The 11,928-nt window shown below is 39.3% G+C and overlaps 1 protein-coding gene across 1 annotated transcript in view; it reads left to right on the top strand.

Annotated features, from left to right (window-relative positions):
* LOC109472872 (transmembrane and TPR repeat-containing protein 1-like) overlaps positions 1-11,928 on the top strand; it is a 43,482-nt gene that overhangs the window by 6,806 nt on the left and 24,748 nt on the right. The window contains exons 3-5 of the mRNA XM_019772737.1: positions 9,514-9,691; positions 10,911-10,984; positions 11,655-11,694. Of these exons, the coding sequence (XP_019628296.1) occupies positions 9,514-9,691; positions 10,911-10,984; positions 11,655-11,694 (292 nt within the window). The remainder of the gene's footprint in view (positions 1-9,513; positions 9,692-10,910; positions 10,985-11,654; positions 11,695-11,928) is intronic.

Here is an 11,928-nt window from a genome sequence, read left to right on the forward strand (position 1 = left end):
GGTCAGGAACAACACAGTTTCATCATTTTTGGTGTATAGGTACATGTAGCTTAGAGAGAGCTGTACATATAAATGCAAGTTATGCAAATGAAGGTTGAATTTGCATAATTAAGTACGAGTAGGTAATTCTGTAATTACAGTGTTTTACATTGTAATTACTAATTTTTAATTGTAATCTATTGCAGGTGACACATTAATAGATACCAATTATGCAAATAATGACCTAATTTGCATAATTAATGTGAAAATTTTGCCATGATTTATTAATGGTGAATGATGGTAATTATATACCTTGTGACATGTGTTAGTTACTTAAAGGTTAACACCACCATGCGTATATTATGTCATAATTAATTAGAACATGTGTAATGAGACAAATCCCCCCAATAACAATTTTACATTAAGGCCACACCAATTTAATTTGTTGGTTCTCGGATTTTTTCAGAAAAAATATGAAGCGACAGGGCGAAAAAAAAATAAAAATAAAAACAGGCCTAGGCATCCTATTATATATATATATATGGCCCCAAATGCTTCGATTGGAGCCATGAAGTCAACACAAAAGGCTGGGATAAAATTTAAACAATGAATTTTGAACTTTTAACCAAACCACTGCATTAAAAGATTGAAAAACTGTAACAACTAGGAAGAAAAGGACTTTCTTCAACTGTTGGGAGCAAAATATGAGCATTTTTTAGATGATTCAGAACCAGAATTTTTTTTTTTTTGCAAATCAGAAAAAAATGAAGAGGCGAATCCGAGAGTCAACAAATTAAATTGGTGTGGCCTAACTCAACATATTTCATGGAGGTATGAGATCTCCGAATTCTTGTTTTCATTGTTGCATTTAGCTATATAGCAGTTATCATGTCACCACAAGCACAGTGTCTGTAGATAAGAGAACTTGACAATTTGATATTATGTTTCAGATTTGACAGATAAGGTGTGGAATATGTATGGGATGAGGCATTGATGCAGAATAAATCAGGACTTCATTCATACTAATTTCTTGTATTAATATTCAGTTAGCCTCCATAGCATGCCAAAAACTGCATGGTCTTTGGGAGCTTTTATGTGCTATTTTGAATTTCTGATTGCATATAGACAACTGGGCTAATCAGAAAACAGCCGAAGACCCCCAAACCCCCAGTTCTATAAGCCTGCTGCGGAGGCTAATATTCAGTTGTGTTCTCAGTTAGGTTGTTAGTTTTCAGCTTCTCCAGTAGCAGTGCTCCTGTAATGTGTATGACCCTGCCTCTAACCACTCACATCCCTGCACAGCTGGGTATAGTACTGGGACATGTGTTAGGCCACAGCAAGTCATTTTTATGGATCACATCAGCGCACGCATCAATTTTCGCTTGATTTTGGAAAAAAAAAATTTGTTGCCTTCTGACAGTGGTCACCATGCCGAAAATGGGCAAAGATGTCTGTTGCCATGCCGGAAGGTGGATGGCAGATAACTATGGAGAGAGGAGACAAGAAAAGGCTCTGATTTAATGTTTTGTTTCTTACTTTGATGCAGTGATATGTGATGCTGGTTGTGTATATGAGATGTTCCCACTGAATGAAAACTACAATGATTGAGTCAAAATTTTAGAATTAGGAACCTTGTTTTTTTCCGCCCGCCTTTTTTTTGGCCCGCTCGCATTAGATTTAGAGTCTGCTGAGGATGTCATCCATAAAATTTACTTGCTGTGGCCTTATTGTACCCTGGAGTCTGTATGCCTGTAGATGATCTGCTCCACACACTAATGGAGCTGCATTAAATTTGTTCAGGTCAGTGGCTCCAAGCTGTGGAACTCAGAAGATCTGAGAGGCTTTTAGGAGTATAAAATTGTGGGACACATGAACAGGACAGGAGTCTGCAGGGCTGGAAATTCACTTTTGCTGCACCTACAGCGTTAAATTGTGTGCATAGCTCCAAATTTGGGTGCACTTGCAGTATTTCCAGACCTGTTATACACTATAGTCTGAGTCTTATTTTTACATTGAAGAGAACACAATGTTCTTCTGTTATCCCATGAGTCATACAACTGTGTCTACTAAATATTTGGTATTTCTATTTTTTGTAATGATAAGTACGGCTTCAGGGTGTAGTGCCTCTTTATAACATTATTAATAATTTATTGGTAGATAGGTTGAGGTTGGGACAACATATAGGTCAAGGTCAGTCAAGGTCAATCATGGGTAATCTAGTGGCTTTATACAGTAGTGCAGTAGTGTCCATTAGTGTGATATTTCGTGTTGTGGACATGCTATGGTCAATTTTGAGAAGGACATACATGTACATGTACCCCAGAGGTCAATTTGAGCCAATGAAAGATTGCACATGCCAAAGAAATTACGTACTACAATGTCATAAAAAATAACACAAGTAAGAAACAAATAAGGTGAGATGTTTGACCTCTATTTGTTTATAATATAGTTCTAGTCACATTGAACTGTACTGTACAAAGATGTTAACATTCAATGTTAATACATGTACCAGCTGACATGTACGTTTAGGTACCATAAATAGAGTAGAAAAATAAATAAGTAGAAAGGTAGCACAAAGCAAAGCAAATGCATAATGTTTACCTTCACATACATATGGTCTGCTGTTAATTCTTGCTCAAACACATTCATATATAATTTTTTTATGGTGACAGGAGTCTAAATCCTTCCTGCTATAAAATTGCAACATGATATAACCCAACACCAGTTACCATGGTGACAGACGTCTGGTTCTGGTCACTAACCTTATTGGTTTGGAGAAGAAGATGAGGAGAAAACAGAGCAATAACAATATGTTTTCCTTCAGTAAACATAAAATATATAGTAAACATGGGTGACTATGTTGAGCAGAGCATCACTTCTCATATGATTTGCCTGGTTTTAGTTGTGCAATTGGCACAGAAAATTTAGCAGGTCAAAAAGGTATACAATCTATATTGTCATGGAACTCTATATTGCTAGTCTGTATACTCTCTAGGAATAATCTTTATTTCCACGCAGCTGTCAACGCACAATCACTGTACTGGTAGTTTGAAATCACCCCAAACTTAATTGGAAATCATCCTAAAGCTAAGCTGAAATCACGTTTGGTACAACGGAAGCAAAATTGCAATTTGGCCCGTCTACCGCGCTCCATTTGGCAGGCTGGGCTGATATGCCGTTATCCCACTACTGCTGGGCATGGGACCTGCCTGATACCGCAGGAATCAAATTGCAAAGTGCTGTTAAGCAGTCCCCAGAGCTTCCACCTTTAAGATGGGAAAGATAAGTTCTTGCCAGTGTGGCCTTACACACATTATGATACAGACCATTGGCATTATAGTATGCAAAATTATTTTGTGTGTGTGTCTGTGTGTGTGTGTTTGTAGTGTAACTAGCCTTGTTGACCTAAAACTTAGCTGACAGCTACAGAAAGAGACGAAAAACCTTAGCTTCAAACTTGCCAGATTACCTTGATAACAAAATAAAAACGGTTCTCAACTTGCAGTTGTTTGGACTCAAACTGGGCTACCCTTCATGGAGATAAAGATAAAGCCTAGGAGAAAAATGTTGTGTTTCCTGTTTCAGTCCTGAAAAAAATAGGGTCGGTAGGCAGGGATTATCTTTTTTTTCTATATAGGGGTCCACTTATACAATACAGTTTAACATTAAGTAAAACTTGCATGAGGACACTTTTCAATTTGACAATGTCAGAAAACCAATTGTACAAGGTTTGATCACTCAGGTGTCAGATCAATGAGCTAGAAAAGGTTAATCAGCTTGAAATTTATGTCCCTTGCAGGAGTCCACCCCCAAAAAAGTCTAGGGTTGACAGTTTTTTCCAGGGTCGTTCGGGAAACAGGAAACACAACATTTTTTTTCCTAAGGCCTAAACTATGGGTTTATACATCATACTATACTAACTTTTATGATAAGAACTTTGGCATCCATTTCCAGCACAAAATTAATAGTTGGGTCTTTTAAATGGTGTTTTATTCAAATCCTTAATATACACGTAAATCAATATAGTTGAAAATTGTACAATAATTTTAGTAAACCGACCAAACATATACACAAACCAGTCCGCGAGTGATGGTTTATTGAACATCCACTGATATGGAGTCTAATTGAATCTAGAAGGGAAAGTAAGCATGACATTAATAGCCAGCCTCAATTAATTGTCCTATTCTGTACAGCTCCCAAGAGAACATGACAGTTTTCATTACAGCAGCACAAAGAGAACGTCACATACAGGCAGGCAAGTTCTGCAATCTCATCCTGATTTCATCTTCGTGTACGAAAAATCCGATAAATATTGCCAAAGACAATATATGGAATCTAGAACTATTTGTGATTAAAACACCACCAAAGGAGAGTTTTTGTTCATCATGGCTTTTTTTCTTCTGTAGTTCATAGTATAATTCTTTGAAATACATGTAAATGCACATGCACGCACATGCTCACATAGACACACACACACACACACACACTAGTGCTGGCTTTACACAGGTGCAAAGTGCATCTTGATGTCAACCATAACACCAGCGGTACTCTAATCAGGGCTCGAAATTCATTTTTGGGAACAGGTGCACTGACATGATGCATGCACCCAACCTAAAAATTGGGTGCACAAAAATATTTTAGGTGCACCATATTTAAGATAAAATAAGTAAAATGTCAGCAAAAACTATAACTATGTTTCATTTCAAGAAAAGTACTATAATAATGATTGTATTATTTTTTCTTACACTTAGATGTTAAGAATATGCTGTAACTACAGTAACTATACATTTAACATCTTTACATATGTTTAACCTAAGAAAATATTTGGGTGCACTGGTGCACCCACAGAGAAAAACTGGGTGCACAACTGCAAATTTGGGTGCACTAAAGTGCACATGCACCCAGTATTTCAAGCCCTGCTAATTGTATACAAAGCAGATCTATCTAACAACATACCTACATGTACATGCAACTTAGATCGGTAATGGTTGGAAAATAAAGCTGCTGGTACAAGCAGAAGCCCAGATATGGCCATCTGCCTCCGTATGTCAGAGAAAATCACCCTGCCATACACACACTAGACCTCATGTACACCACACAGCCAGGTACTGGTTTGGAAACATGTCTGGAACTGACACAGAGCGTGAAAATTGAAGACCATGTCAGCAATAAGACACGGGTGAATGTAATCACAACAGGGCCTGCTCCCTAAATTAAAGGCAGGACCAGTAGCTTGTGTCCAATCCCCCGGCTGTGCAGGGATGATAGCCTGCTGCCTCTGTGCTGTGTGTTTAGGAGACATGAAGCCCCAGTAGTATTTATCTGTCAGTACTGAACTGGCAGTCTGCATCTATCAAGTACACCTGATAATTTACTGCCTTCAGCAACATTCTCATCATGGTGCTTCTGGGACCTGCAGTAGACAGGGAAGAGGTGCAGTACAGATAGACCCTGTTCATATTTCGCTGTTTCAACTGGTTTTTTATTTAACCTGATGTGAACGCAAATTAACTGTTTTTTTAGGGGTTTGAATCCGATTTAAAAAAAACGCCTCGGGAGGTGTTTTGTTTTAGGGGTTTTTCCACTGAAAAACCTGGTCTGAACACTGAAGGTTTATTGAACCGGGTTTTGCCTCATAATTCTGGGGTCACGGGGTCAGCATCCTGGCCGTGTGTGACCTCCAAGCTTTTTTGATCGTGTTGTTTTGACCAATTTGAGTTCGTTTCCACTGTTTTTCCACGGTTTCTCTTCATTTTGCGATGGAATCAGCATACACAACCTGGCCGGCTGACGAGACGCTCCTGTTACTTATTTTTGGACAGCAGGAGTCGCCGAATTCGAAAAAGCTGGTGGGGGGGGGCTCTACCGAAAAAAAATGTTGGATGAGCCTGGTCTTTTGAAGATGAAGGATTAGTGCTGCCTGCAGTAATTAGATAAAGAACCTGAAGACGGCATACAAGAAGGCTAAGGACAACGATCGGAAGAGCGGGAGGAACGGTTATGCAAATTGCAGTCATGGCCGATTAATTGGATATTCACCGGACAGGATTTTTGCAAAACCGGTTACGAAAAGTCTGGTATGAACGCTAAGGGTTTTAGCCGGGTTTTCCTCCGCTAATTATTTAACGGTTTCAACCGGTCTTTAAAAGTCTGGTATGAACAGGATGAGAGACCTCCACATTTCCCAGTACATTCACCTAAATCCAAAATGTAACGGCCTTTCAAAAATGAAACACCGCCCATTACTAATGTTGACTGTACAATGTATTTCTGTTGAATTTGTGACCTTTGGCACAACAGGGAAAGTTCTGATAAGCCTGACAGAGTACCCTGCGCAAGGTGCAGCTTTCCACTGTATTACTACTAGTCATACCTGTCAGTTCTACTGTACTACTACTAGTCATACCTGTCAGTTCTACTGTACTACTACTAGTCATAGCTGTCAGTTCTACTGTACTACTACTAGTCATAGCTGTCAGTTCTACTGTACTACTACTAGTCATACAGTAGCTGTCAGTTCTACTGTACTTCAGACTACTACTAGACCAACTTTAGGGTATGCCTGAAGTCCCACGATATTTCTTTCAGGGTTTGGTGGTAAATGGTTCGGGATCTTATGTGGTATTTTGTTGGAGATCCCACAGGATTTTGTTGTGATCTCAAAGGATAGTTCTGGGGATTTTGCAGGACTTTGCAGGATCCTGATTGTGTCTTGCATCATATATACATGTACGAGGCAGGAAATGTAAACATGCAGTGTGGTCCTGAACTCGGCCAAGCCTAGTTCAAATAGAACTGCATAGCATGGTGGCCATTAAATTTGTTACCTTCACCAAGGCCACACCAATTTAATTTCTTGGTTAACGGATTCGCCCGCTTCATTTTTTTCCGATTTGCAAATTAGAATGAAAATTCAGAATCAACTCCAAAATGATCATAATTATTTTGTCCTGAACAGCTAAAAACAGTCCTTTTCTTCCTAGTTGTTACAGTTATTCTACCTTTCAATGCAATGGTATCATTGAAAGTTCAAGATTTATTTTTTTAAATTTTGAACAAGCCTTTTGTGTTGACTTCATGGCTCCTATCGTACCATTTTGGGCCATAATAGGATGCCAAGGCCTGTTTTTATTTTAATTTTTTTTTCGCCTGCCCGCGCCATGAAATTAAATTGGTGTGGCCTTAGGGCTGTCATACTGTTACATCAGCAATCACAGTCATTACACAATCTACATGTACATGTACCTGACCTCATAAAACCTGACTTTGATTCTGATGCACGTTTTACCTTCACGCCTGGGAATAATGACTCCCATGATTAATGAATGCTTTCAGGGGATGTACACATTCTTACTTCAGTGTTCTGGGCATTATATTATTATTCTAGGAGGGCCTGCATGGGGGGTAGTGATTACGAATTACGCAAAATTTTCGCTGCCGATTACGAGTTACGTTAAAGTCTCAGAGCTGATTACGACTTTACGATATGCGGCTAATGTCCTATTAGGCTGCCTACAAATTACGAAGTCTAAAAAGGCCTGATTACACCTTACAAAAAAGGGCATGCACGCCCACATCTAGAAAATCTCTCTGGTGGACCTAACCAAGTAAAGTTAACAGGAGGGAGGCACTAATTTTGATGACTCATGCTTCACAAAATATGTAAACACAGTAAGATTAATATCACTGCAGGGCAATTGTTGCAGAGATCATAAAAGTACAGCAGCTAATGGATTCCTATGATGACATATGGGCCTGTGGGGATGTCAGTGTTCCAAATACACATTTGTATTGTACCTGTGTTTTGAGATTTTCAAGGTTGCAGGAAAAAATTATACAATCTGCAATTTTGCAGAAATTTTCAGCGTGCAAAATACTTGCTTGCCCAAATTTTACTTGGGGCAACCTATTTTTGAACCTACTAGCCCCAGTGTGCTACCTGAATTTTAAGAATGCCCCCCTCCCCCCAAATCATGCCCACTTGGCTTGCACCACTGTATCCGGCAGATGCTTTTTAATTTTAGGTATTAATGGCTATCACTAGTATCAGTTGACTAAAGGCTGTTAGAAATATTGTCAAAGGCTTATGTATGTAACATTACCTAATTTGAGGAAATTAGTAACTTATAGGTGGGACAACCTAAAATTCTGATGGGCAACCTAATTTTTGCCGTATGTTGTCAGTGGGCAACCTGGTTCAACCTATCTTTGTTCCAGTTGTATTTCAGTACAATTGCCCTGTCCTTGGTGCTGATTGGTCCTTTCTGTCTTTGTTCCAGTTGTATTTCAGTACAACTGTCCTGTCCTTGGTGCTGATTGGTCCTTTCTATCTTTGTTCCAGTTGTATTTCAGTACAACTGTCCTGTCCTTGGTGCTGATTGGTCCTTTCTGTCTTTGTTCCAGTTGTATTTCAGTACAACTGTCCTGTCCTTGGTGCTGATTGGTCCTTTCTATCTTTGTTCCAGTTGTATTTCAGTATAACTGTCCTGTCCTTGGTGCTGATTGGTCCTTTCTATCTTTGTTACCTTCACCAAGAAGGTTATGTTTTCAGTGGCGTTCGTGTATGTGTGTGTTTGCGTGTGTCTGTAAACACAATAACTTGAGAAGGCTTAAATGGATTGACTTGATATTTGGTACATGGGTAGGTCTTGATAAGACCTCAAAATTTTTAGATTTTGGACCCCCTAGCGGCTTGTTATGGTACTGCAGCTGAACTTCCGGTTTTGATATCTCGTGATCTAGACATGCTGGGGTGATGAAATTTGGATGGTAGGTAGCTCTTGTGCTGGGGAAGATGTGACGTAAGTTTGGGCCCCCTAGCGGCTTGCTCTAGAACTGCAGGGCTATATGATTGAAAATATTCAAAAGAGGATAACTCATGAACCGGTTGACGGATCGTGGTGATTTTTGGTATGTAGGTAGCTTGAGTAATGCTTGATATAATTATCTGACAGTTATGCAAATATGGATGTAATTTGCATAATTTATAGGGAAATTCTCTAAATCAGCTGCATTCCATTATCGGACTATTGAAGCTTGTGACATTGGTAATTGAGAACAAGAGAAACACAGGCAGAAATTGATTATGTAAATGAAGACTTAATTTGCATAATTAATTAGCAAATTTTATACGTATGTAACGATAATTGCCTGGAATTTCATACATGTAGTATTTGAAAGTTCAGCGAAGGTGAACATCATTAAACATAATGTATTCAAATCAGGACCTCATTTGCATAACTTATGAGGAAATGCTAGAATGGCATTGTTTGTTAATATAAGACTGTCTTTTTGGTTGAGAATATGATAAAATGATATGACTTATGAAAATGAGGATCCTATTTGTTAAATCAGGAGGGAATAATCTATAATTTGTCACTGATGTCAGTCATAAATATTAACATCATTTGGCGAAGATATGAGATCAGGGAACACTAGTTTAGTATGTATTTGTCTCATTGAGTTTTTAAGATGATCATAACATATAATTTTTTATACATGTTGTCAAATCAAACATTTTTGTCTTGTCCCCAGAATAAACCACCTGATAGGCGGGCTGGACCCTGCTGGCTTCCATGCTGTCAACATGCTGCTGCACACAGCTGTCACAGTGCTGTACATGTACGTGTGTGAGCAGGTGGTGTTCAGCTGTGTGCACCTGGCGCTGCTGGCTGGCCTCATGTTTGCTGTTCATCCTGTCCACACTGAAGCGGTCAGTACAGGCTTCCTGTCAGCAAAACATTCTTAGGCCTCACCAATTTAATTTCTTGGTTAACAGATTTTTATAGAAAAATTATGGAGTGGGCGGGTGAAAAAATAAAAAAAATGAAAACAGGCCTAGGCATCCTATTATGGCCCAAAATGTTACGATAGGAGCCATGAAGTCAACACAACAGGCTGGTTCAAAATTTAAACACTGAATTTTGAACTTTAAATGATACCACTGCATTGAAAGATGGAATAACTGTAACAACTAGGATGAAAAGGACTGTTTCTGGGCAAAATACATGTATTTTGCAGTTGATTCTGATTTTTTTTTTTTGCAAATCAGAAAAAAATGAAGGGGGCGAATCTGTTAACCAAAACATTAAATTGGTGTGGCCTTAGAGCTACAAGAAGAGTTTACTGCTTGCCAAGTTTTTAACATTTTTTTTTTAATTGTCTGAAGAAAAGTTGAATACTCGTGTACATGTACATAGTAAAAGAAAACAATAGTACATCTGTGTCTGTGTAGCTGATATGACCTCTCAGTGTAACACACCAGCATCGCAGGCATGCGGCACGGTGACAGCTGGCTATATTATACTGAAGGACTTGTTACACCTAGGCCTTTGCACATCTAACTTAAAGCATTGTTTAAAGCTATCTAGTGATGATGCCTGTACTGTTCTTGGTGGCAGCGAGCACTTTACAAGAGTTCTAGCAAAAGTGAGAGATTGTGTACAAAACAGGAGGAGTAGAAACAGATGAAAACCCTGGTCCCGAACCTATGACCTCCAGAGCACCAGCTTCAAACTCCGACAGTCACACTCCAACCACTCCGCTAAAAGGTCTAGACCCGTTGGCTGGGTCAGTTGGTAGCGCCTATAAACCCCCCACTGTTACACTACTCCCCCTTTTCTTTTCAAGATTCATCCTCGAATCTTCCAAATTCGATATCCCTGGAGCGGTACTCTTTGCCAGAACTCCCAGGGCCGGTGTGGGAACCACTGTAACTTGTAAGAAACAAGAGGAGCGAGTAGAAACAGATAAAAACCTCTAGTCCCGGGCTGGGGTTTGACCCCACGACCTCCTGAGCACCAGCTTCAAACTCTGACGCTCTAACCGCTCGGCTAAAAGGTCTAGACCCAGCGGCAGGGTAGTGTTTAAGTAGCGCCTATAAACCCCCCACTGTTACAATTGCACGCCTGATCCATGTATGTGTGTTTCAGGTGAGTGGTATTGTTGGTCGTGCTGATGTTCTGGCTGGGCTGTTATTCCTTCTGTCATTCCTGGCCTTCACAAGGTAAGACAATACTGGCACATCACAACTGTCATTATCATATTTAATTTGTCTACTCCTTAGGCCACATCAATTTAATTGGTTGTTTCTCAGATTTTTTCAGAAAAAATATGAAGTGACAGGGTGAAATAAATAAAAAAAACAGGCCAAGGCACCCCATGATAGCCGGAAATGTTAAAATATGAGCCATGAAGTGAACATACCAAGCTGGGTTATTTTTAAAACTTACAATAGATTTTGAACTTTTTTGCATTGTTACATTAAAAAACTTTTAAGAACTAGGAAGAAAATGACTTTCTTCAACCGTTGGGGCCAAAATATGTCTTTCATTGTGTGTTTGCTGTTAATTTAGAAGAAGAAATTTTTTTTTGCAAATCAGGAAAAAAATTGACAGGCCAATCTGAGAAGCAACAAATTGAATTGGTGTGGCCTTAGAGTAGGAAGAAGGAAAACATCTTTTTTTTAGAAAATTAACTTTGAAAATGGAGTTTGATTTGCTTTGTATGTATGTATGTTTCAGAAGTGTAGCTACAGTGTGTAGAAGTGTGGACTTCCCTGCTGTATGTTTCAGAAGTATGGCTACAGTTTGTAGAAGTGTGGACTTCCCTGCTGTATGTTTCAGAAGTGTAGCTACAGTGTGTAGAAGTGTGGACTTCCCTGCTGTATGTTTCAGAAGTGTGGCTACAGTGTGTAGAAGTGTGGACTTCCCTGCTGTATGTTTCAGAAGTGTAGCTACAGTGTGTAGAAGTTTGGACTTCCCTGCTGCATGTTTTAGAAGTATAGCTACAGTGTGTAGAAGTGTGGACTTCCCTGCTGTATGTTTCAGAAGTGTAGCTACAGTGTGTAGAAGTTTGGACTTCCCTGCTGTATGTTTCAGAAGTGTAGCTACAGTGTGTAGAAGTGTGGACTTCCCTGCTGTATGTTTCAGAAGTGTAGCTACAGTGTGT

This window comes from Branchiostoma belcheri, unplaced genomic scaffold, assembly GCF_001625305.1.
Source record: "Branchiostoma belcheri isolate BF01 breed outbred unplaced genomic scaffold, Haploidv18h27 scaffold288, whole genome shotgun sequence".
NCBI lineage: Eukaryota > Metazoa > Chordata > Leptocardii > Amphioxiformes > Branchiostomatidae > Branchiostoma > Branchiostoma belcheri.